At 32.6% G+C, this 25,820-nt stretch overlaps 1 protein-coding gene across 1 annotated transcript; it reads left to right on the top strand.

The window, feature by feature from the left end:
• The first annotated feature begins 11,186 nt into the window (after positions 1-11,186).
• On the top strand, positions 11,187-15,330 carry LOC108913139 (zinc finger protein 347-like). Its single transcript, XM_018718622.2, has 4 exons — positions 11,187-11,326; positions 11,402-11,704; positions 11,924-12,099; positions 13,749-15,330. Exons 1-4 carry the CDS (start codon positions 11,204-11,206, stop codon positions 14,701-14,703), a joined length of 1,557 nt encoding a protein of 518 aa, XP_018574138.1. The 5' UTR covers positions 11,187-11,203; the 3' UTR covers positions 14,704-15,330.
• Positions 15,331-25,820: the final 10,490 nt, after the last annotated feature.

Genomic DNA, 25,820 nt, shown 5'->3' with positions numbered 1-25,820 from the left:
ATTTTTTACGAAATTTTTTTCATCTTTTTTTGTCGGACTGACGATTTGCGGATATATTTTTGTCGGACATTACAATTTTTGCTTATAAAAAACACTTTTCTATCGTGTGTTATTTTTGTCCGACATGTGGTAATCGATTTTTCATACCCCGTGAAAATTCCGATTTCCAGCTGTCGGACTGAAAAAACGCGGCTTGAAATTTGTCGGACAACAATACTTTTTGACTGAATTAATTATTTACAATTAATTTTACTAAAAATTACCTATGTGGTAATTGATTTTCAATACCCTGTTATTTTGGCATGTTTCTACCGGTAGACACGTCAATGTCGGAAGAATTTCTGTCGGACAAATTTAAATCGGCATTTGCAACATAATTTTCAGTTACTTAAGCTAAAAATAAAAGATGTGGTCTTGAGTTTTCAAGACCCCGGGAAATTGCCATGTTTTTGGACTTTTCCCGAGTGGAAAAGCGGAGGAATCGAAAAAAATCGCAGAGGAAAAATGTGGTAGACTTGTCAAAACGAAGCGCCTCAGGAGTTATAAAGTATGTGGTAATCAACTTTCCAGGGGGTGCCTGTACTGTGGACTATAACTTTAAACCCACCTTTTTTTTTACAAAACGGCTGCTTTCAGCGACAAATTGAATGGAAAATAGGTATGTTTTGTTAAAATGACATACAGTGTTACACAAAAAAAGTTAGGATTATTTCAATCCACGTACAACACTGTATGTGGGGCACTCTAACACTAAACAAAAAACCAAGTAAATATTTGAGTTTCTCATTATCAATATTCCCAGTTTCCCGAATTTCATCAAATTGCCGTGTTATTAGAACAAAAATATAATCAAAATACTAAACAAACATTTTTTCTTTGATGCACTGTCTCAAGAACCGAGCCGCTGCAGACCTATGTTCATATGAACGTTTTATCTTAAAATTCACCCTTTAAAGTTTGTACAAGTACTTAATAAACACCATGTATACATATAATTTTCTTTCCTTTTGGTTAAAATTGCATATATTTCAGAATTTTGAACCGAGCAAAGAGGTTATATGTAACGTTTGCAGAAGAAAGTTAAATGCGGCGCTAGAATTTAAATCAACTTGTATGAATACCGATAACACAATAATTCCATATGTGGATTGTGAAAAAATGTTACAGCTCGATATGAGAGAAGTGTACACGAAGGAAAAGAGATGTGACTCAATTTCAGATAGTCAGAAAATATGTCGATTGTGTATGCACTTAGTGAAACGTGAATTTATCTGCATAGGTGAAGAAGAACTTGAAGCTATTGAGAAATTGGCACCTCAAATGGTACGAAAGATATTAAATACTTGCATTTACCACAATTTAAAAAAAAAATACTTTGCAGAATATAAATATCATCAAAGATCCCGTCATATGTAGGCCGTGTTTTGATTCCTTGCGTATGCACAACAGTTTCTTAAAAGGTTGTTTAGATGTAGGGAAAAAAATGAAAGGGATTTTTGATAGTCCAACCACGGATATTCCAATAGATGCGTCATCATCTGATTTATCGGTTAAGACTGAAAACCTGGACAAAGAGTTCGATATTAACGAGATGGAAATGTCGATCAAAGCTGAATGTGTCGACATAAAATCTGAAGATGAGGAAAGAAGGTAAGGGATGACTATTTTAAAATTAATTTAAGCGTAGTCTTTCAACGAAATATAAAATATTTCACCAAATAAAATAATACTTAAATATTTGCAATGCATTAACATTTCATTGGGAAAATAAAAGAAACTTCACATTTAGCTTTTAGTATGAGTTTCTATTGGCAACACGCACAAGCGTTTTATAGCTCGTTTAAAAACATCATCACGAGTTTTGACACTAACCACACGACACACACTGTCGGCGCCTGGTTGGAGCTCCGTCGCTCTTCCTAAATGCCATTTCAAAGGAGATAGGTTATACGTAATATCAGAGTTTTGTAATAATTGATAATAATTTACTATGCTAATTTACTTAATTTACTATTTACTATACTAATTTACTACAGTTTGTATCAGCCAACTCTACCCCTGATGTGTTTTTTGATATTTGTTCCGGCTTGTCTGCATGCAATAACGAATTGTGTTTCTTTCCGCAAACTTAGATATGCAATTCTGTACGATATTACCATGCCTTAAACTGAATTGGTAATTCAATAAATGTTTTGCAATGAAATATTTGACAAGTTTCATTTGATGTTACAAAACTTTTAGAACCCTTAGAATGGCCAGTTGCTCGATTTGTATGAAAATTTCCATTTCCCCCAAATTTTCCTTCCCTTGGATTGTTTGAATATAAATATTGACATCCGTATGTTAAAAAATTTATAAATTCAGACATTGTTTGAAACGATTTGATTGAGCACGTTTTTCCATTCATTTTTTGTTATTGTATCTAATTACTTTTCTAATAAATAGATTAGTAAGACATCCCATGTGTCAACCGGTAACTTTAAACTTTTTAAAACTCTAACCGTTTTTCTTATTTCGTCCAAAAATCTTTTTAACCCTGTATATGATTCCTTTTGCATTGGCGGAAATTCTTTTCGCCGAGAGATGTCCAGGTACTCCTTTGCCCTGTTGGTACTCCCTTGACTTGTTGGTACTCCCTCGACTTGGTGCTTGGTGATCTGTGCTGCACGAAGTACCTAGAAATTCCTGTCGATGTTGCTGTCTTTTACTTTTCCTACACTGACTGGTTTTGCTTTTCTCCCCTAATGAACAATACCATGAAACACTTTTACTAGTGAATCCGGCTTGAAGGACCAATGTTTGGTTTTGTGGTAAATAAATTGACCTTAAAATGTTAACAAATGTTACAATATGACAAGTATCTGATATACTTGTCTACTTTTTTGTACGTTATTACAAAATTAATTAAGCTGTAGTATAGAAATATTTTTAATATAATTTCATTGGTGGAGTTTCAAGAGTTTTCCACTGTCAGTTTCCATTCCAAATAAAAGCCCATACAAAGCCTCTAAAATATGATGTTTTAATGCACCTTACCTCTACGTCAAATTGCTTTGTTTTGCCACTAAAAGATGTGAAAGTTGACGAGACATTTTGGTTTTTCTCCATATAACTCTAAAATGCTTTGTCCCATTTAAATGAAATGCATATGTAATTTTTTCAGCGACGCACTACTGAAGAGCTCCAATAATGAACCACTCGAGAAGAGTGACTGTCAAGATCCAGAAGGGGATGAATGTAAAGCTGCGAATAGAGCAACGAACAAATGTAACGTAAAAATCAAGCAGGAACACAAAGCACAATTGTACAAGTGCAACTTTTGTGATTTCAAAACAAAATGGAGGACTAACTTTAATAGTCATTATTTAAAACACAAAGGCTCAAACAAATGTGATAAGTATGATTATAAAACTGAATGCAAGTCATTGCCACGTAAGGACACATCACAACTGCCGAAGCACAAGTGCGATAGCTACAACTATAAATCAAAGAATAATAGTATTTTCATCAAACATCAGTTGGCACATAAAGATCCTTCTCAGGCCCAAATGTACAAATGTGACGACTGCGACTACGAAACTAAATACGAAAGTGATATCAAAAGGCATCGACTGACACATAAAGATCCTTCTCAGATTCAAATGTACAGGTGTAAGGACTGCAATTACAAAACTAAATACAAGACTAATATTAAATATCATCAACTGAAACATAAAGATCCTTCGCAGATTCAAATGTACAAGTGTAACGACTGTGATTACGAAACTAAATACAAGAGTCATATCAATCAGCACCAATTGAAGCATAAAGATGCTTCGCAAATTCAAATGTACAGGTGTAACGACTGTGATTATGAAACTAAATACAAATATCATATCAATCGACACCAATTGAAGCATAAAGATGCTTCGCAGATTCAAATGTATAAGTGTAACGACTGTGATTACAAAACTAAATATAAGAATCATATCAATCAGCACCAATTGAAGCATAAAGATGCTTCACAGATTCAAATGTACAGGTGTAACGACTGCAATTATGAAAGTATATACAGGAGTTATGTCACCAATCATCAACTTAAACATAAAAATCCTTCACAGGTTAAAATGTACAAGTGTAACGATTGTGATTATGAAACTAAATACAAAAATTGTATCAAAAGGCACCAACTGAAACATAGAGACCCTTCGCAGGTTCAAATGTACAAGTGTGACGACTGCGCTTATGAAACTATATACAAGCGTTATATCAGGCGACACCAACTGAAACATAAATATCCTTCGCAGGTTCAAATGTACAAGTGTAACGACTGTGATTACAAAACTAAATACAAGAATATTATCAATCAGCACCAATTGAAGCATAAAGATGCTTTGCAGATTCAAATGTACAGGTGTAACGACTGCAATTATGAAAGTATATACAGGAGTTATGTCACCAATCATCAACTTAAACATAAAAATCCTTCACAGGTTAAAATGTATAAGTGTAACGATTGTGATTATGAAAGTAAATACAAAAATTGTATCAAAAGGCACCAACTGAAACATAGAGACCCTTCGCAGGTTCAAATGTACAAGTGTGAAGACTGCAATTTTGAAACTAAATACAAGCGTTACATCACACGGCACCAACTGAAACATAAATATCCTTCGCAGGTCAAATGTACAAGTGTGGCGACCGATTACGAATCCAAATACAAAAATGACATCAAACGACACCAACTGAAAATAAATATCCCTTGCAGGTCTAAACTTATAAATGTAGTGGCTGCTATTGTGAACCCAAATACAGGAGCAATATTAAATATCATGTATTGAAGCATGTTATGCTATGAATTGAAAAGTTCACTTTTTTCCTGTTTCTTACAACGTGACTTATCTGCTGATTAACAAACCGTTTATTTTGACACATTGCGTTAAATGTGTATATAAATTCTTAAACAGAGATATTGTTTACTGTGACAACCTGTATTGCCCATAAACTTTTTGTATCGAATAAAGAATTAAATCAGGGTAATTTTTATACCTTCATGAAAGTGTACAAAGCGTCAACCTCACTTTGCCATTCCCATGTAGGGGTGAATTTCGGCAGGGTTATATGTCCTGTGATTCACATCTAGCTTAAAAGCTCAATATTCATTGTGAGCTTGATTTTCGAGACGAGTGTTTCGGTAAATCATTAATCAGTGCTTTCTAAAGCATTTCGTACCTAGCAGTGGATTGTTATTTATTTTGAGTAGTTCGCTACAGGTGTTCCACAAGGGACCACTTTTCGACCTCTGTTGTTTATCGTTTACGCAAACGATCTTAAATTGTTAAACAAAGACTCAATTTTGTCTTATGCAGATGACAGTAGTCATTTCCAACGAATGCTTGGAAATAACTGCTATATGGTTAACATCGTATAAACTATTACTTAAAACTGAAACGACAGTGTATGTCTTTTGGAAATTATAGGAACAGTGTACCTGTTGAACTGATGTAAGAATAAATGATAAGATTCAGAGAGTCAGCATTACAATCATAAATGGAAGGAATATTGTATACTCAAAAAACACAACGTATCTTGTATTTATATTTTACAAATTGGCCAAAATAATGAAACAAGATACTAAAAACTGTATTATGCTATTAATCAATCACTAATTAAATTAATTAGGTCTGTTCGCGGGCGGCCAACTCTTACTACAAATAGAAATGTTTACATTTGCTTTAGAAGAAATGTAAATATTACAAGTGTTAATTCTAGTAGTAAATTTTTTAAGGTTGTAACTATCATTCATCTTGGATTATGCGTAATTAGCTTAAAATAAACATGATTTCGTTCATTTATTGAAAATTTTTACAGATTTGATAGAAAATATTAATTTGTAAAACAAAATGAAAAATGATTGAAATAATTAAGTTGACCTAATTATAATTGAAAATGTAAGTAAACACATCTTGTTTCTTTCCACCATTCAGTCACATAATAAAAAAAATATAAATAGGCGTATTTGTTCAAATATTCCAAGCCCTGTTCCATGGCACTCGTATCATGGAACGGGTCAATACATAGCTGTCGTGTGGAATGATTCTTATGCACAAAGGAGATGGTGTGGCAATTGTTCTTTTTCTGTTACATGAGTTCAATTATTTTAAATTAGTTGGCATCATCCTTATTGGTCCTGGAATAGAAGAGGAAGAAGAACAATATATATATGTTAATTGAGGTTAGAACAAATATACGATTACTAGGAGTAATAGTTTGTTAATTAAGTTTCAAAGAAAATTGTTCTAATGACTGATGTTCCAGAAGCTTCGTGTAGGTTTTGCCTTAAAACCATAACCGATAAAAAATTTGATGTAATAGACAACGTAATCAGAGACATTTCAGATGTTCATTTGCCGAAATTGGTAAGTCGATGAAACCATATCAAAACCTTTTTATATATGCAGAGTGTTTATTAAGTACTTGTACAAACTTCAAAGGGTGAATCTTTGATTAATTTTAAGATAAAAAGTTCACATATAAACGCTTAGTTCTTGAGATACAGGGCATCCAAAAAAAATTTTCTGGTATCTTGATTATATTTTTGTTCAATAACATGGCAATTTGACGAAATTCGGGAAACTGCGAGTGTTGATGATGAGTAACTAAAATATTTACTTAGTTTTTTGTTTAATGTTGGAGAATGCCACATAAGAGTATTGTATCTGGATTTAGATAACCATAACTTTTTGTGTCACACCGAGTGTCACACTGTACGTCATTTTTGACTAAACAGCTATTTTCCAATCAATTTTACGTACAAAAGGTACTGTTAGTATTTGTCGCTGAAAGCAGCCGTTTTGTAAAAGAACATGTTTAAAGTTAAACCTGTGTTGGAATTTTGTAAGTTTAGTTTTTAATTAAGAGTTTTTTTAAAATCAAGTGCCCTGTATCTCAAGAACCAAGCCGCTAGGGATCCATATTCATATGAACTTTTTTTCTTAAAATTAGTCAAAAATTCACCCTTTAAAGTTTGTACAAGTTCTTAATAAACACCATGTATACATATAATTTTCTTTCTTTTTGGTTAAAATTGCGTATATTTCAGAATTTTGAACATAGCAAGGAGGTTATATGTAACGTTTGCAGAAGAAAGTTAAAGGCGGTGTTAGAATTTAAGTCGACTTGTATGAATACCGATAACACATTAATTCCATGTGTGGATTGTAAAAAAATGTTACAGCTCGATATGAGAGAAGTGTACACGAAGGAAAAGAGATGTGAGTCAGTTTCAGACAGTCAGAAAATATGTCGATTGTGTATGCAGCCAGTAGAACGTGAGTTTAGGTGCATACATGAAGAGGAACTTGAAGCTATTGAGGAATTGACACCTCAAATGGTATGAAAGATATTAAATACCATTTACCAATACCATTTACCACAATTTAAAAAAAATTACTTTGCAGAATATAAATATCATCAAAGAACCCGTTATGTGTAAGGCGTGTTTTGATTCCTTGCGTATGCACAACAGTTTCTTAAAAGGTTGTTTAGATGGAGGGAAAAAAATGAAAAGGCATTTTTTATAGTGCAACCACGGATAATCCAATAGATGTGTCACCATCTGATTTATTCGTTATGACTGAAAACCTGGACAAAGTATTGGATATTGGCGAGATGGAAATGTCAATCAAAACTGAATGTGTCGACATAAAATCTGAAGATGAGGAAAGAAGGTATGGGAAGATATTTTAAAAGTAACTTAAAAAATGTCACAGTGCCTGATTGTGGTACTTGCAAGATTTATACAATTAAATGGGTGCATAAATAATAAACAAATTCACTATTTATTACACCAACACAGAAACTTTCCCTTCAAAATTGATTAAGCTGTAGTAGAGCAATATTTTTAATACATATATTTTCTTTCATTGGTGGAATTTTAGGAATTTTCCTGTCAGTTTCCATTCCAAATAAAAGCTCACACAAAGCCTCTAAAATCTGATGTTTTAATGCAACTTACGTCTATGCCAAGTTGTTTTGTTTTGCCACTAAAAGATAGCAAAGTTGACAAGCCATTTTGGTTTTTCTCCATATAACTCTAAAACGCTTTGTCCCATTTAAATGAAAAGTATATCTAATTTTTTCAGCGAGGCGCTATTGCAGGTCAATATGTACAGGTGTAACAACTGCAATTTCAAAACTAAATATAAGAGGAATATCAAACGGCACCAATTAAAACATAAAGATCCTTCACAAGTTCAGATGTACAAGTGCAACGATTGTGATTACAAAACTAAACACAAGAGGAATATCAAACCGCACCAGCTGACTCATAAAGATTCTTCTCATGTCCATATGTACAAATGTAACCACTGTGATTATGAATCTAAATATAAGAAATATCTCAAACGGCACCAATTAGAACATAAAGGTCCTCCGCAGGTTCAAATATACAGGTGTAACGACTGCGATTACGAAACTAAATACAAGTATGGTGCGAAAAGGCACCAATTGAAACATACAGATCCTTCACAGGTTCAAATGTACAAGTGTAACGAGTGCGATTTTGAAAGTAAATACAAGAACTCTATCAAACAGCACCAATTGAGGCATAAAGATCCTTCACAGGTTCAGATGTACAGGTGTAATGACTGCGATTTCAGAACTAAATACAGGGATAATATGAGAAATCACCTACTGAACCATAAAGATCCTTCACAGGTCAAAATGTACAGGTGTAACCATTGCAATTATGAAACTAAATACAAGGGTTATATCAAATCACACCAACTGAAACATAAGGATCCTTTGCAAGTTCAAATGTATAGGTGTAAGGCCTGTGATTACGAAACTAAATACAGAGTAAATATCAAACAGCACCAACTAAAGCATAAAGATCCTTCGCAGGTTCAGTTGTACAGGTGTAGTGACTGCGATTATGAAAGTAAATACAAGAGTCATGTCAAACGGCACCAACTGAAGCATAGAGATGCTTCGCAGATTCAAATGTATAAGTGTAATGACTGTGATTACGAAACTAGATACGATAGTTATATGAAACTGCACCAACTGAGGCATAAATATCCATCACAGACTCACAGCTACAGGTTTAATTCTGCGACTTCAACACTAAATACAAGAATGCTATCAAACAGCACCATCTGAAACAAAGATCCGTCGCAAGTCCAAATGCATAGGTGTAACGATTGCGATTATGATAATGGTGATGAAAAAGTATCAACTGGCACATAAATATCCTTTGCATATTCAAGTATATAGGTGTAATGCCTTTGCTAACTAATGTTTGCAGGTGTGAATGTCCATCAATGTGCAAATTAAAGTCAGAAATGGATGTATTTAAGAGGTACAATTGGGATTATAAATTAATGGCATTATGGCTTCATCACCCTGTATATATATTTTAAACAGCGATATTGTATACTTGGTTGACAGTGTGTTAATAAAAAAGTCTAATTTAAACTTGATTTTTTTAATGCATTCTCATATCCCAACTATTTTTTGGAATACAGGGTATTAAATGTTTCCGAAAAACGTCAAGACTGAAATGTCAAGCCTTTTGGACAACCAGTGGCGGAGTTACTGGGAGGCTATGCCATTAAATTGGTCAGAATTTGGACACCATTGAATATTATGTAAATTAGACAAATTCACTTGATTCACAATGCAAAAATATCACATCCATTTTATTTGAAAAATCCTATCCCAAAAACAAGCTTATTATTACACAGTTGAATAAATTATAAGTGATTCGAAAACTATTACTTTAAAAAAAAATTCTTATGGAATTTTTTATTACGAATACATTGTTTTATTTATATGGCTGGAAAATTGAGTGGTGTACAAATTTTCCCTTTATTACCAATTAGAACATTTAAATTCCTATAAATATTTATGAAGTGAGTAGTTTTTAAGTTATTCCGTTTATTCAACTACACAATATGGGTTAAAAAGCATTCTTTTTTGTTTTAATTTTGTGCAACTTTCTCTTTCTTATTCAAGATGAATGTGTACAGATGTGGTGCACGATTTGGAATGAGATATTCTACAACGGGGCAACAATCAAGGACTTTTTTAAGCATAGAGTATATTTAGTTTAGTTTTAGTGTAACTTATACAATCAACAATGCACAAGAAACATCAAAGTTTCAACCTAGATAAAAATCAAAACTGACAGAAACAGGCTACAAAATTTTGCAAAAAGGCTCCAGAATTTTAATAATGTTTGTAAGGTAGAAAACGAAAATATATTAATTTTTTATTGCATCCAATCCGTTACATACCATGTTACTTTGAAAAGAGGAGATCTGTAGATTTAAAATTGAATTATTACATTGCTAATAACGCTTATGGATACGATTGATGAATTTGACAATAAATTATTGTCGAATATATGTTGCTCATTGTATATGATAACCACTTGGAATAGCTTCTTGCTCTCACTGAAAGTAGGTAAATTATACATTTACATAAATTATGTCTCATTATTTTATAGCAGCATCGAAAACACTTGGTTTACTAACTACCCCATTACCATGTTGAAATTAAATTATAATACCGATGACGTATCCCCGCCTCAGAAATGCTGCAACGCCATTGGACAACTCAAGATCAAAGTTTGTAGGCAACCTACTTTACTGATCTGGATGTTTCAACATAATTTTCACGTATCGCTTAAGTTAATGTGCTTAAAACTTACAAAAAGATATAAAAGAATATTCCTAAATTTAAATAAAGGGAAAAATTTAACTTTGGCCATGTTATACCTAATGCACATGCTCGGAAAGAATAGCCTCATACGCAGGTGAGATCTTATAATATGTCATTGCTTTCCTCATTGGCGTATTTTCTTTTGTTTCTCTCTCTCTCTTGGCATTTTCTAGTTCTACCAAGTATTTTTTATTATTTTCCTTAGTGTTGTACTGTGTCAGTACAGTACAGAAGATGGTAATTACTAATTACTCCAATTTTTATACACAGAATTCTTAAAATTATTTTATTTGTTTTATGTACGCAACTATAAAAATAGGGTAATATATTCTCTCAACAGCTGTTACCTACCCATCTGTTTTCATATGAAACATGGTCCCATATGTCAACGAATTCAACGTGAGAAGAAGAAGAAGAGAAATATAAATGCGGTTATCGAATGGTATCATTGTTTTTTTGACTGTATGGTTATGCAAGTTTGAAATTCCTGATTAGAATTATGCAAGCAACAATCTTTGAAGAAGCAGTTTGTAGGCTGTGCCTAAATACTGTAAGGAATTCAAATTGCCGGGTGATAGAAGAAGTCATAAGGGATGTTCTAAAGATTGTTTTGCCGAATGTGGTAAGATCAAGTTAACAATATTACATTTATGTCCGTAGTGTAATTCATTTATTCTTAATTGCAAATCCGTTTCAGAATTTGGAAGAGAGACTTACACATGTCATGTGTACAACATGTTCCGTAAAATTATTTGCCGCTTTTAACTTTAAGTCGGTATGTATGGATACCGAGGACTTAATTTTTCCTTATATTAACGCCAGTAAAATATCAGTGATTGATTTAAAGGAAGTCTATCTAAAAGAGAAGGGAAATATTCAGTTGACCGATGTGTCGGAAGATTGGACAATCTGTCGATTATGTTTTCAACCGGTAACTTACGGATTTGTGGCACTAAATGAAGTGGACGTTGATATAATCGATACATATATACCACAGGTTGTAAGTTATATTTTAAAGCATTTCTTAGGAAAATATTTGTATGAGCCAGAAAATAATCATTTCCATTAGTAACATATAAGCTACATAAACAGAAAATGTTTTATAAAGTTAGTAAATAACCTACTAACCTTTTTATTTGTCATATAAATCATTGAGAGACGTATTTTCAACTTTACACTGAATCCCAATTAATTTATGCTAATATTTTTTTAATTGTAGAATGTCAATGCTACCAGGGATCCTTGTATATGCATGGCATGCTTTGATTCGCTTCGTACCCATGACACTTTTTTAAAGAATTGTCTTGATGCACATGTGAAATATTCAAATGTCGATAAACAGTCTTACATTAAAACTGAAGAAATTCAAATAAAACCGGAAGACCATATGGACGGGTAAGGAAATATCGATAAATTTTGTGCTTTAATAATTTATTGTACAGTAGAACCCCGATTATCTGTGTGCAGATTGTCCGGGGTGCGGATTATCCTCAGAGTAATAAATAAAGGGGAGACCGTATTCCCTATTTCAGTATACAGTGTAAACATGTAACCTCAGCCTATTGTATGTTGATAAACAAATGATATATAATTAAACACAATGGTCCCTGGTACAGTGGCTTACTGAGTTTAGGTTTAAAATCATCATAATATAAGGAAACCATATTAGACTTTTTAATAGAATTTGATAAAATCAGAAGTGCTCGATTATCTAAGGTTTCATGTGTAATAAATAGTCAATAAATAGGAAAAAGTTTGTGGTTTCTTCAAAATCTATAATTAATATTTTAAAAACATTTCCAGAACAAAAGAGTGACTAAAGAAAACTCCTCAATTGAAACTGTCATTATACTAAAGCTACCAAGGGAACATAATTTTACAAGTATCCAATGCTACAAAATATGACACATCAATGTCATTGCCTGCTATTAGTTCTATTATTTCATAGTAGTTCTCGATTACTGGAAAAACTAAATTTATTAAAATAAATAATTAAATAAAACTACAAGGAGCAAAAATATATTTCATTAAAATCTGCTGGAATATAAACAATTCAAAGAAAACAAAACGTATTTGTACCAAAAGTAACGGAAAAATGAAATTACATTGAACATTTAATGGTATGGGAAAATAAACATGTTCCAAGCACGTTTTAAATGCATGCAACAAAAATAAATTGAATTTTGAGCTCATAGCATTGACAGCTCCTCTCTTACGGATCAGGGACAACATGTGATTGAAGATGTTTTATAGCAACATCTATAAAATTTCCTTCTATTGGCCTACTTTGAGTAAGTCAGCATTTATGTAAAATACGTCAGAAACTATAGAAAAGCAGAAAAAGTATAGCTAGGTACTTAAAATAAATGTACCTAAATTGCATTTTCAATGATTTTCTCCATGATCTCCCATGTATTGCTACGTTTCTTATGTAGAAAATAAATGTTTTGATTATCCGTGTTTTTCAATTATCCGTGCCGCGCTCGATTCCGTAGATCGAGGATAATCGGTGTTCTACTGTACTTTGTTTTTTGTACTGTCCGACCGAACTTTTGGGTTTCGCGCTAAGTTGGAGTTTTGGTTTTGTCAGAAAATTTTTTAAGTACATCGGTACTTCATTTGTATATTGAATACAATAATTACTTATGTGTCTTTTAAAATGATGGGTTGATAAGTTACTAAATTCAAGCCGAAGTAAAATAAAAATAAAGCAATAATGACACTTAAATTCTAAACAGTGCATCAACCGTTAACTTCATCAGATCATCCATGCACAATCATCGTCGATGTTGCAAGGTTATTGAAGAGATTGGGAAAATAACGACCTCGTTAATACTCTGGCAACAAACTAAGACTTTTCTTTGTTTCTCCGACATTAGAAATTACAGTAAACACTGATTTATTTCGGCATGCTATGTTCGCATATATGATTAATAATTTTAGAAACTAAAATAATTTTTTGTAAAACACAATATTTTGGCATCACCTATAACCCCTTAATAAACCCCATTTTCAAAAATACCCTGTATATGTAAATGTTTCAGTGACGCTCTACAGCAGACCTTCTATAATGAACCATTCGAGAAGAGGGACTGTAAAGATGCACAAGAGGATGGATGTAAAGTTGAGAATGGAGCAGCGAACAAATGTCACGTGAAAATCAAGCAGAGGTACCTATTGAGGCATAAAAATATTTCAAAAATACGTATGCACCAGCACGAGTCATGTAATTACAAGCCAAAGTGCAAGTCTAACCTTGCTAAGCATCAGGTGAAGCCCAAAGCAGAATTGTACAAGTGCAACTTCTGTGATTTCAAAACGAAATGGAGGACCAGTTTTGATAGACATTATATGAAACACAAAGACTCAAACAAATGTGATGAGTATGATTATAAAACCAAATACAAGGTATTGCCAGATAAGGGCACTTCACAGCTACCGATTTATAAATGCCATGGTTGCAACTACGAATCAATGAATAAGAGTAATTTCACCAAACATCAGTTAGTACATAAAGATTCTTCTCAGGTCCAAATGTACAGGTGTAAGGACTGCGATTACGAAACTAAATACAAGAATAATATCAAAATTCACCAACTGAAACATAAAGATCCTTCGCAGATTCAAATGCACAGTTGTACTGATTGCGATTACACAACTAAATACAAACATCATATCAAACAGCATGAACTGAAACATAAAGATCCTTCGCAGATTCAAATGTACAGGTGTAACGACTGCAATTACCAAACTGAATTAAAGGGTAAGATGAAAATTCACCAACTGAAACATAAAGATACTTCTCAGGTACAAATGTACAGATGTAATGACTGCGATTTCGAAACGAAATACAAGAATCATATCAGTGGGCACCAACTAAAACATAAAGATCCTTCGCACATTCAAATGTACAGGTGTAGCGACTGTGATTACGAATCTAAGTACAGTAGCTATATCAAAAAACACCAGTTAATACATAAAGATCCTTCGCAGGTTTAAATGTATAAGTGTAATGACTGTGACTTCAAAACGAAATACAAGAAAAATGTCAAAAGGCACCTACTGATGCATAATAATCCTTCACAGATTTAAATGTACAAGTGTAGTGACTGTGATTATGAAACTGAAAACAAGTATACTATCAAACAGCACCAACTGAAACATAAATACCTTTCACAAGTTCAAATGTACAGGTGTAATGACTGTGATTATGAAACTAAATACAAGAACAGTATGAAATATCACATGTTGAAGCATAAAGATTTCTTGTAGGTCTAAACGTACAGCCGTAATAAATGCGTTTAAAAACCCAAATAAAAGAGCTCTATCATGTGTTGAAGCATAGTCTTCTCCTATGCAAATGTACCGGTGTGATCTGTGCGATGTGCTAACTAAGGTTCCTGGCTTGAAAAACATCGGTTGAAACATGAAAACCTTACCAAAGCAGAATCCGGCAAGTGACTAAAATTTGTAGAAATCGGTAGTACTTACCTAGTTATGAACTGAAAAGCTTCCTGTTTCTCACAATGTAACCACCTGTCGAATGACAAACGGTTTATAATTTCGACATATTGTATTAAATGTACATGTACAGTGTGTCCCGTTTTTCAGGTTAACACCTCTGGAAATGTGAGAAGGCTGTGGACTTTCCGCAAGCCAATTTTTTTATAAGTAGTGCCCTGATGGGAGGTTATATTCTACTAATCATTTTATTGATGTGACAAAAGTGTGGCCTGCTACGATTTTTTAAAAGGGTTGTTTTTCCAGAAAGTAGTATTAGGCATATTTTTATTAAAAAGATAATATTTTCAGGCTATTCAACACCCATATACCAAATTTGAACGACAAATGTCTATTGAGTGTTTTTTATGTGGTGCCAAACTTCGAAAAATCACTAAATCACCTAAAAATTATAATAAGCATGTCAAAGATTGCCATGAAAGTGAAAACAAATACCAGTCGGACAAAGAAATAATATGGGTACTTTAAATTTAATACTCTTAATTATATTAATTCATTATTATTAATTAATTATAAAAATAATAACTTGCAAAAAAATGTAATGAATTATAAATACTAATACAAAAAAATTGCAAAACGTTAATCCAAATTAAGTTTTAGTTTTCTCCACCAAACCTTCCAGTCGAACGCATGTTTCCAATCCTCTGCTTAAATTTAAAAATAATTTACATAGCCGTTGTGGAGTAATCTCTGAACAAGCAATAATGCAATAATTCATTAGGTCATCCAAATTCCTTGGTCTGTTTTTATAAACCTTTTGTTTTACAAAACCCAAAAAGTAAAAATCCATAGTTCGAGAAAACTAAAATTTAATTTAGATTATTTTGCAACTTTTTGTTTAACAATTTAATATTTATAATTCATTACCTACATTTTTTGTACGTTGATTATTATTTTTACTATGACCGCAATTAAAAGTGTTAAATTTATAGTGTCTATACTATTTCTTTGTCCGATTGGCACTTGTTTTCACTTTCATGGCAATCTTTAACCTGTCTATTATAATTTTTAGTTGATGTAGTGAGTGATTTCTCGAAGTTTGGCACCACATAAAAAAACACTCGATAGACATTTGTTGTTCAAATTTGGTATGCGGCTGTTTTGATGGGTGCTGAATAGCCTGGTAATATTATCTTTTTGATAAAAAAAGTGCTTAATACCATTTTCTGTAAAAACGACCCTATCAAAAAATCGTAATAGGCCAGGCTTTTGTTACATCAATAAAATGATTAGTAGAATATAACCTCCCTTCAGGGTACTGTTTGTAAAAAAAATTGGCTTGAGGAAAATCCACAGCTTTCTCACATTTCCAGAGGCGTTAACCTGAAAAACGGGACACACTGTATATTTCAAACAGCTTATTATATACTGTATAGACCAAGTAGTTAATAAAAAAGTCTAATTTAAACATGTATATTTTTTTTAACGGGAAGCTGTTGAGTACTGCTGACCACTGTGTATTTACACGGTAGGTGAACTGTGCAGTGTTGCCGGTGTTATATACAGGATGTTCAAATTTTAGTCCCAAGCAAGTTAATGTGGTTGTAGTCCACAGTACAGGCCCCCTCTGAAAAGTTGATTACCACATACTTTATAACTCCTGAGGAGCTTCGTTTTGACGAGTCTACCACATTTTTCCTCTGCGGCTTTTCTCGATTCTTTCGCTTTTCCACTCGGAAAAGTCCATAAACATGGCAATTTCCCGGGGTTTTGAAAACTCAAGACCACATCTATTATTTTTAGCTTAAGTTACTGGAAATTTTGTTGCAAATGCCGATTTAAATTTGTCCGACAGAAATTCCTCCGACATTGACGTGTCTACCGGTGGAAACATGCCAAAATAACGGTATTGAAAATCAATTACCACACATATGAACTATATGTCTATCTCCTCTTCTCAAAGCTCAAGCTTACTTTGAGAAAAGTCACATATTTTATAGTGTAATATTGTAAGAGTTTAATTAAAAGCCTTTTTTCTCGAAAATCGTCCACATTAGGAAGTTCTAACAAGAGTACATTATTTTAGAAAATAAAATTGTACAATAGAAATTATAGCCTGGTAAAAAACCTAACATTAAAAAAAATGTAACTTAAATTGTAATAAGAATGTAGCATAACTAGCGCATTCTATGAAATATACAAAAAATAATTAGACTAGCGTATTTGGCACCCTTAAAAACCTCGAACTACGAAATTTCATAAAAATATTTCGCACTATATGGAAATTTTCATAAAAATGTTATTTAAAAATTTTTATTTTGTCTCTCTGTATCTCGAAAACAAGAGGAGATAGACATAGAGTTCATAAGACAAAAAATTCTCATTTTTTATCATACCATCACCCCCTTTATTTACGGGAGGTCTTTCTGAAACACCCTGTATATATTTTTAGTTTTATTTTTGTAATTGTAAATGTCTATATACTCAATTTAGCCAAATAAATATCGAGAAAAGAATTAAACGATTTCAAAAAATTATGTATGGTGTAAAAAAATTATGCACAAAAGTTTTGGGATTTTCTTTTAGAAAAATAGGAAAATTTTTGTAAAGAAAAATAACAAACGCGAATGAAAACTTGAAAGAGAAAAAAGGATTTTTATATCAAGTATAATATTAATTTATTTAGAAATAATGCATTATGCACTAAGATCGTATTAATCGCCTCAAAAATAACTTCATTTGTTTATAACTTTTAAATTTTTAAGCAAAAAATAAGCAATATTATAATTATTTATTTGAAACAAATAATAATTTACATAATAATTAATAACCATTTATAAAAATGAAATTTTTGGAGTGAAAAAATTAAATTTCATCACGATCATTGATTTATTGATTTTTTAATAATTTGCGGACATTAAATCGTCGGACACTTATATCACTATTTTGTACAGTAAATTTAAAAGTGGAAAAAATTAAAATTAGATATGTGGTAATCGATTTTTCATACCCCGTGAAAATTCCGATTTCCAGCTGGCGGACTGGAAAATTATTATTAAAAAATTAATAAAATGGCAGCAGAATTGAACCGTGAGTTTGAATTTAAGCAGAATCCTACCCTGTTCGGAATGCTTACGAAAGGAGGCAGTAGAGCTTAGCTGTTGTGCTGACATGCCATATCTTCCATAGAAGATAAGATATCTTGTAATTGTTAGACCTCTTTCAGGCATTTCTGCCACAACCAAACCTTTCTTGAATGACAGCCTGTTGCGGGGCTACTTCGCTTAAATGAAATTATCTTTAATGCGCATGCTCAGTAACATCGATATAATTTTAATTCATTAATTACTATAAAAGTCAATGTTGTTCTATAAATTTAAATACATAATTTCTATAATTCTATTAGTTTGTCACTTGGGGTTTGAAACTTCTTAAATATCTCTAATAATGCCAGAATACCGCGATATTTAAGGTCATGACAAAGAAGCATTTTTTGGCACTTATATCCAAAGTACATAAGGCAGAAAATCGATCTAGTAAAAATATCTACTGAGAAATTCTTCATGACAATGTGCACTATGGGCTATGGGGTTGCCTATTATTTGGCGCATGTGACGTCACTACAAAAAAGGTCTATTCAACATGAATGTATGCAGATGTGGTGCACCAGACTTGGAGTGAGAACTTCTACAACGATGTATGCTTACATTTAAGGCTCCCCAACATTCACGGACCTTTTCAAAACGAAGCATGATGTCATCGAGTATAAATACGTAACTAGTAGGTCTGTTCCAACAAGAGTCAAGGATTGGTTTCAAACCATCAGAAATGTGCATCCAACTATATTCACTTAAGACACATTTAGAATTTAGCCGGCCAAACATTTCGAACGGTTGGGAACCAATCCCTGACTCTTGTTGGAACAGACCTAGTGTTGAGGGTGATTCTATGTTGTGGTATGTTGAAAGGAAGGGACTTATAAAAATTATCATTTATATGTTCTGTGTAGGTGCAAAGATTTCCAAGAATCTTAAAAATTCTTGACGATCTCCACTTCTGGATTTATGCTTTGCTAAAGATTCACACGCGCCATTATTCTATGGCTAGAAATTGGCCTCAATGATTTGGGATCGAGGGGGATTATCCCTCTTTATCCTGCCTCATCTCGTGTAGGCCTGGACANGACAATCTGTCGATTATGTTTTCAACCGGTAACTTACAGATTTGTGGCACTAAATGAAGTGGATGTTGATATAATCTATACATATATACCACAGGTTGTAAGTTATATTTTAAAGCATTTCTTAGGAAAATATTTGTATGAGTCAGAAAATAATCATTTCCATAAATAATATATAAGCGATATAAACAGAAAATTTTTGTAAAGTTGATAAATAACCTACTAACCTCTTTATTTGTCATATAAATCATTGAAAGACGTCTTTTCAACTTTACATTGAATCGCAATTGATTTATGCTAATATTTTTTTAATTGTAGAACATTCATGCTACCAGGGATCCTGTCATATGCAGAGTATGTTTTGATTCGCTTCGTACCCATGGCACTTTTTTAAAGAACTGCCTTGATGCACATGGGAAATATACAAATGTCGATCAACAATCTTACATTAAAACTGACGAAATCGAGATAAAACTGGAAGATCATAAGGACAGGTAATGAAATGTCGATACTTTTTGTACTTCATTAATTCATTGGATGTACTTTGTATTTTTTTTGTATCTTGATATTTCCTAAATAGTAATTTAGACACACAAAAATGCACAACAATACGAGATTAGCAAACTTAAATTTGAAAACATTTCTATAAGCGACCCAAATTAGTGAAATCAAGCAGAAGTAAAATAAAAATTAAGCAAATGATTTCATTATATACTAAACAGTGCATCAACTGTCAACTTCATCAGAAATAACAACCATTTTATACTTTAATCCGCTGGCAACAAACTGAGACTTCCCTTTGCTTTGCCGACATAAATGACAGCAAACACTGCTTTATTTCGACACAGTGCTATGTTCGCATGTATGATTAATAGTTTATTATTCATTATTTATTTTTAGAACTCTTATTAAAGTGACTGCTTTATAAAATGCATTATTTTGGCATCACCTATAACCCCCTAAAACACCCAATTTTCAAAAATATCCTGTATATGTAATTTTTTCAGCGATGCGCTACCGCAGACCTTCCATAATGAACCATTCGAGACGAGTGACTGTGGAGATACAGAAGAGGATGGATGTAAAGCTGAGAATGGAGCAGCGAACAAATGTAGCTTGAAAATCAAGCAGAGGTGTCTATTGAGACATAAAAACATTTCAAAAATACATATGCACCAGCACGAATCATGTAATTACAAGAGAAAGTGCAGATCTAATCTTGCTAAACATCAGGCGAAACACAGAGCACAATTGTACAAGTTCAACTTCTGTGATTTCAAAACTAAATGGAGGACCAGCTTTGATAGTCATTATTTAAAAAACAAAGACTCGAACAAATGTGGTGAACATGAATGCAAGGTGTTGCCAGATAAGGGCACTTCACAACTGCCATATTATAAATGCGATAGTTGTAACTACGAATCAATGAATAATAGTATTTTCATCAAACATCACTTGGTACATAAAGATACCTCGGAGGTCCAAATGTACAGATGTAATGGCTGCGATTATGAAACTAAATACAAAAGTGATATCAATAAGCATCAACTGAAACATAAAGATCCTTCGCAGATTGAAATGTACAGTTGTACTGACTGCGACTTCAGAACTAAATACAAGAATAATATTAAACAGCATCAACTGAAACATAAAGATCCATCTCAGGTTCAAATGTACAGATGTAATGACTGTGAATACAAAACTAAGTACAAGAATGATATCAAAAAGCATCAACTGAAACATAAAGATCCGTCACAGATTCAAATGTACAGTTGTAATGACTGCAATTATAAATCTAAATACAAGAGAAATATCAAACGGCACCAACTGAAACATGAAGATCCTTCTCAGGTCCAAATGTACAGATGTAATGACTGCGATTACCAAACTAAATACAGGGAATGTATCAAAAAGCATCAACTGAAACATAAAGATCCTTCGCAGATTCAAATGTACAGTTGTACTGACTGCGACTATAAAACTAAATACAAGATTAATATCAAACAGCATCAACTGAAACATAAAGATCCTTCTCAGGTCCAAATGTACAGATGTAATGACTGCGAATATAAATCTAAGTACAAGAATGCTTTCAAACTGCACCGACTGAAACATGAAGATCCTACAGTACAGATGTAATAACTGCGATTACGAAACTAAATACTAGGATTGTATCAAAATGCATCAACTGAAACATAAAGATCGTTTGCAGATTGATGTACAGGTGTAGCTAAGATGAAACAGATTAAACTAAATATAGTCGTTTTATAAAACAACACCGACTGAAACATAAAGATTGTTTGCTGGTATAAATGTTTAGGTGTAACGACTGCGATTATGAAACTATATACAAAGGTGACATCAACTGAAACAAAAAAGCTTCACAGATTCAAATGTACAGATACTGCGAATACAAAATTAAGTACAAGAATGCTATCAAACTGCACCGACTGAAACAGGAAGATCCTTCTCAGATCCAAATGTACAGGTGTAATGACTGCGAATACAAAACTGAGTACAAGAATGCTGTCAAACTGCACCGACTGAAACATGAAGATCCTTCTCAGGTCCAAATGTACAGATGTAATGACTGTAATTACGAAACTAAATACAAGAATAATATCAAACAACATGACCTGAAACATAAAAATCCTTTGCAGATTCAAATGTACAGGTGTAATGACTGTGGTTACGAAACTATATACCAGTATCATATCAATGGGCACCAACTGAAGCATAAAGATCCATCTCAAATTCAAATGTACAGGTGTAATGACTGCAGCTACGGAAACATACGGATTTCTCGCAGGTTCAAACGTACAAGTGTAACGCCTACAATTATGAAACTAAATACAAAAATAGCATCAGCACCAACTGAAACGTAAATACCTTTCCTAGGTTCACATGTACGGGTGTAATGAATGTGATTACGAAACTAAATACAAAAACAGTATCAAATATCACATGTTGGAGCATAAACATTTCTTCTAGATCTAAACATACAGATGTAATAAATGCATTTAAAAACCCAAATAAAAGAGCTCTATCATGTGTTGAAGCATAGAGGCCCTTCTCAAATGCAAATGTACCAGTGTGATCTGTGGGATTTGCTAACTAAGGTTCGCAGCTGTAAGTTGCTGTCCATCGATGTGCAAAATACCAGTCGAAAATGGTGATATTGAAGAGCTACAAATGTGAATAGGACACCGATCATAAATATTGGAATAAGATGTAAAACATAATACCTACCTTGAAAAACATTGGTTGAAACATGAAAACCTTACCATAGTCCAAGCATTATAGAGAAATGCTTACAGAAATTATTACCTGAGCCAAAAAAAATATCCCTATAGAAAATTAAATTTTAAATTGAGTTTCTTGTTCTTTAACTCGATCCAAAATGGCGATCATGGTTAAAAAAAATCGCAAAGTTGTAAAAAACGGTTTTTCTAAAATAACTGAAAAAATATAGCACCGATTGAAAAATTTTAAATGAGAAAGTTGTAAGTTTTAAAAAGATCTATCGACTGATTTTTTGTAAGTATCGTTTGCTTTGTTACTTTTCGAGATATATCGAAACAACCGTTAAAAATCTTCTCATTTCTCTTCTATAACTCGTTTACATTTATGTACTCATATTTGCTATTTACTGCAAGCATAGCCCGTGGCAAGCCAAAAAAATACATTTTTGAAAAATTTAAGAATATCAATTATTTTTAGATAAATCGATTTTTTGAAAAAAAGGCGCTCTCGAAAATTGGCTAGATCTTCTCAGCGGATGGCCCTACAGTAACGATTTTCAGTTTATTTTCTTCGTAAAGAGTTATATTATCATGCCGTTAAAAATGTTGACGATTTTATTAATTTTAAGGATCAAAAAATGACTGAAAAAGTTGCACTTTTATTTTATGAAAATGACTTTTAAAGAAAGAAACTGCTGAAATTTTTTCACCAATTTAAAAAAACAATGTTTTTCTACGACCTTCTGAAGCCGAGATAATTTTTTTATTTAAAAAAAATTTTAAGGACGCAATAAACATTTTACTGCGAGGCGCTTGATGGAGGCTAATATTGAATACATATATTTTCAAAAAAAATAGTAGGATATGTACTTGATACTTGATTTTTAGTATTAGTAATTGAGTAATAAACTGAAGCGTGCAAGCGCTGAGTGCGTCAGTTGGACCGTACGGAGAAGTAGGGGGAAGTGGTGTGCGCTCGCTCTGTAATTGTTAAAAAGCCAGCAACAAGTACGTCAGTATGATTAATGAAAAAAAAAAAAATTAAGGTATTACACGAAAACTACTGTAATATAATTAATTATTAAAATGACGAAAAATGCAAAAAAATGTCAATTAAATAAAAACTAAACATTTACGGCTATTTTGCCCTAAGGCGAAAATGACTATAATATTCGTGTTTAGCTACCCCAGAATTTTTGTATGTGATCCAGAAGCCGAAATATCAAAGATTTTGCAAGCGCGAGTCATTTAGACTCCACGCCATCAGTTTTCAGAGCGAGCGCGCCGCTTCCCCCTACTTCTCCGTCCGGTCCAGCTGACGCACTCAGCGCTTGCACGCTTCAGTTGATTACTCAATTACTAATACTAAAAATCAAGTAAACATATATTTCTATTTTTTTTTTTTTGAAAATATAATTACTCAATATTAACCATACATCCATCAAGCGCACCGCTGTAAAATGTTAATTGCGTCAAAATTTTTTTTAAATAAAAAAATTATCTCGGCTCCAGGTCGTAGAAAAACATTTTTTTTTAAATTCCTGAAATAATGTCAGCAGTTTCCTTGTTTAAAAGTCATTTTCATAAAATAAAAATTGAAATAATTATTTGAAAAAAACACCCAAAAAAAGTGCAACTTTTTCAGTCATTCTTTGATCCTTAAAATTAATAAAATCATCAACATTTTTTAACAGCATGATAATATAACTCTTTACGAAGAAAATAAACTGAAAATCGTTACTGTAGGGCTATCCGCTGAGAAGATCTAGCTAATTTTCGAGAGCGCCTTTTTTTCAAAAAATTTATATATCTCGAAAAATAATTAATATTTTTAAATTTTTCAAAAATGTACTTTTTTGGCTTGCCGTGGGCTATGCTTGCAGTAAATAGCAAATATGGGCACATAAATGTAAACGAGTTATAGAAGAGAAAAGAGAAGATTTTTAACGGTTTTTTCGATATATCTCGAAAAGTAACAAAGCAGTCGATACTTACAAAAAATCAGTTGAGAGATCTTTTTAAAACCTACAACTTTCTCATTTAAAATTTTTCAATTGGTGCCATATTTTTTTAGTTATTTTAGAAAAAACGTTTTTTGCAACTTTGCGATTTTTTTTAACCATGTTCGCCATTTTGGATCGAGTTTAAAGAACAAGAAACTCAATTTAAAATTTAATTTTCTATACAGTCATATTTTTTTTGTCCAGGTAATAATTTCCGCAAATTTAACATTAATCCGTGACAGAATGCTTAGACTACAAAGCAGAATCCGGCAAGTGACTCAAATTTGTAGAAATCTCTAGTATTTAATTATGAACTGAAAAGCTTCCTGTTTCTCACAATGTAACTATCTGCCGAATGACAAACGTTTATAATTTCGACATATTGTATGAAATGTGTATATATTTTAAACAGCTGATTCAGTATACAACATGTAATTAATAAAAAAGTCTAATTTAAACACGCATAATTTTTTTAATAGAAAGCTATTGAGGACTGCTGACCACTGTGTATTTACACGGTAGATGAACTGTGCAGTGTTGCCAGTGTTATATACAGGATGTTCAAATTTTAGTCCAAAGCAAAGTTTATGTGACAAAGTGCAATTTTTCTTGGTTATTCCATCCACCCTCAAAGTCTGATAGACGAAAACTGGTACCGACGCATATATATGTATGTTATATACCCAATAAAGCATTGTTTTTTCAGTAATTTTGAAATATCTTCACATAAATGTTCAAAGCCTCTTCCTGCCCTGGTTTTCAGCAGTATTATCTGTCTCGTTTTTTACATCAATATTCAATTGTCCACGTGACTTTTGAGACGAGCGTTGCGGTAAACCAGAAAATAGTCCTTTGAAAAGTATTCTTTTCCCAACAGGGGAGTTTTTTTATTTTTTTTATAGGATGTAACTTTAATTTGGGATAAGTTTTTTTAGGGGTAATAGTACAGGTTCCCCTGATGAATCCGAAATTCTTTTTTTTAATCATATAAGTAGTATTGTTGTATACGCTGCTACTGGTCGGCGTAAACCGAGATACCCGGAATTTGCGTATTAGTACACTATCAGTGTTGCCAGTTTTTAAATTAACTTACATTGTGCGAGTTATGGAAAATAATTTAGTTAATATAGATTGTTTTTGTATAACTTAGCGACGTGTGATTTTAGTCACCACATTTTTTTGATATCACTGTGGACGAAGCGCCAAACGTTAAAAAGAAAACCTTTTTTA

This window comes from Anoplophora glabripennis, unplaced genomic scaffold (assembly GCF_000390285.2).
Source record: "Anoplophora glabripennis isolate ALB-LARVAE unplaced genomic scaffold, Agla_2.0 scaffold1008, whole genome shotgun sequence".
NCBI lineage: Eukaryota > Metazoa > Arthropoda > Insecta > Coleoptera > Cerambycidae > Anoplophora > Anoplophora glabripennis.
The sequence above is the reverse complement of the archived record's forward strand: the minus strand, read 5'-3'. Positions and strand labels throughout refer to the sequence as shown.

Coding starts and splice junctions, on each gene's coding strand:
- LOC108913139 (XM_018718622.2), top strand. CDS start 11,204: ATGCAAGCAACAATCTTTGAAGAAGCAGTTTGTAGGCTGTGCCTAAAT. Junction 11,705..11,923: donor ATACATATATACCACAGGTT/GTAAGTTATATT, acceptor TTTTAATTGTAG/AATGTCAATGCTACCAGGGA. Junction 12,100..13,748: donor CCGGAAGACCATATGGACGG/GTAAGGAAATAT, acceptor TAAATGTTTCAG/TGACGCTCTACAGCAGACCT.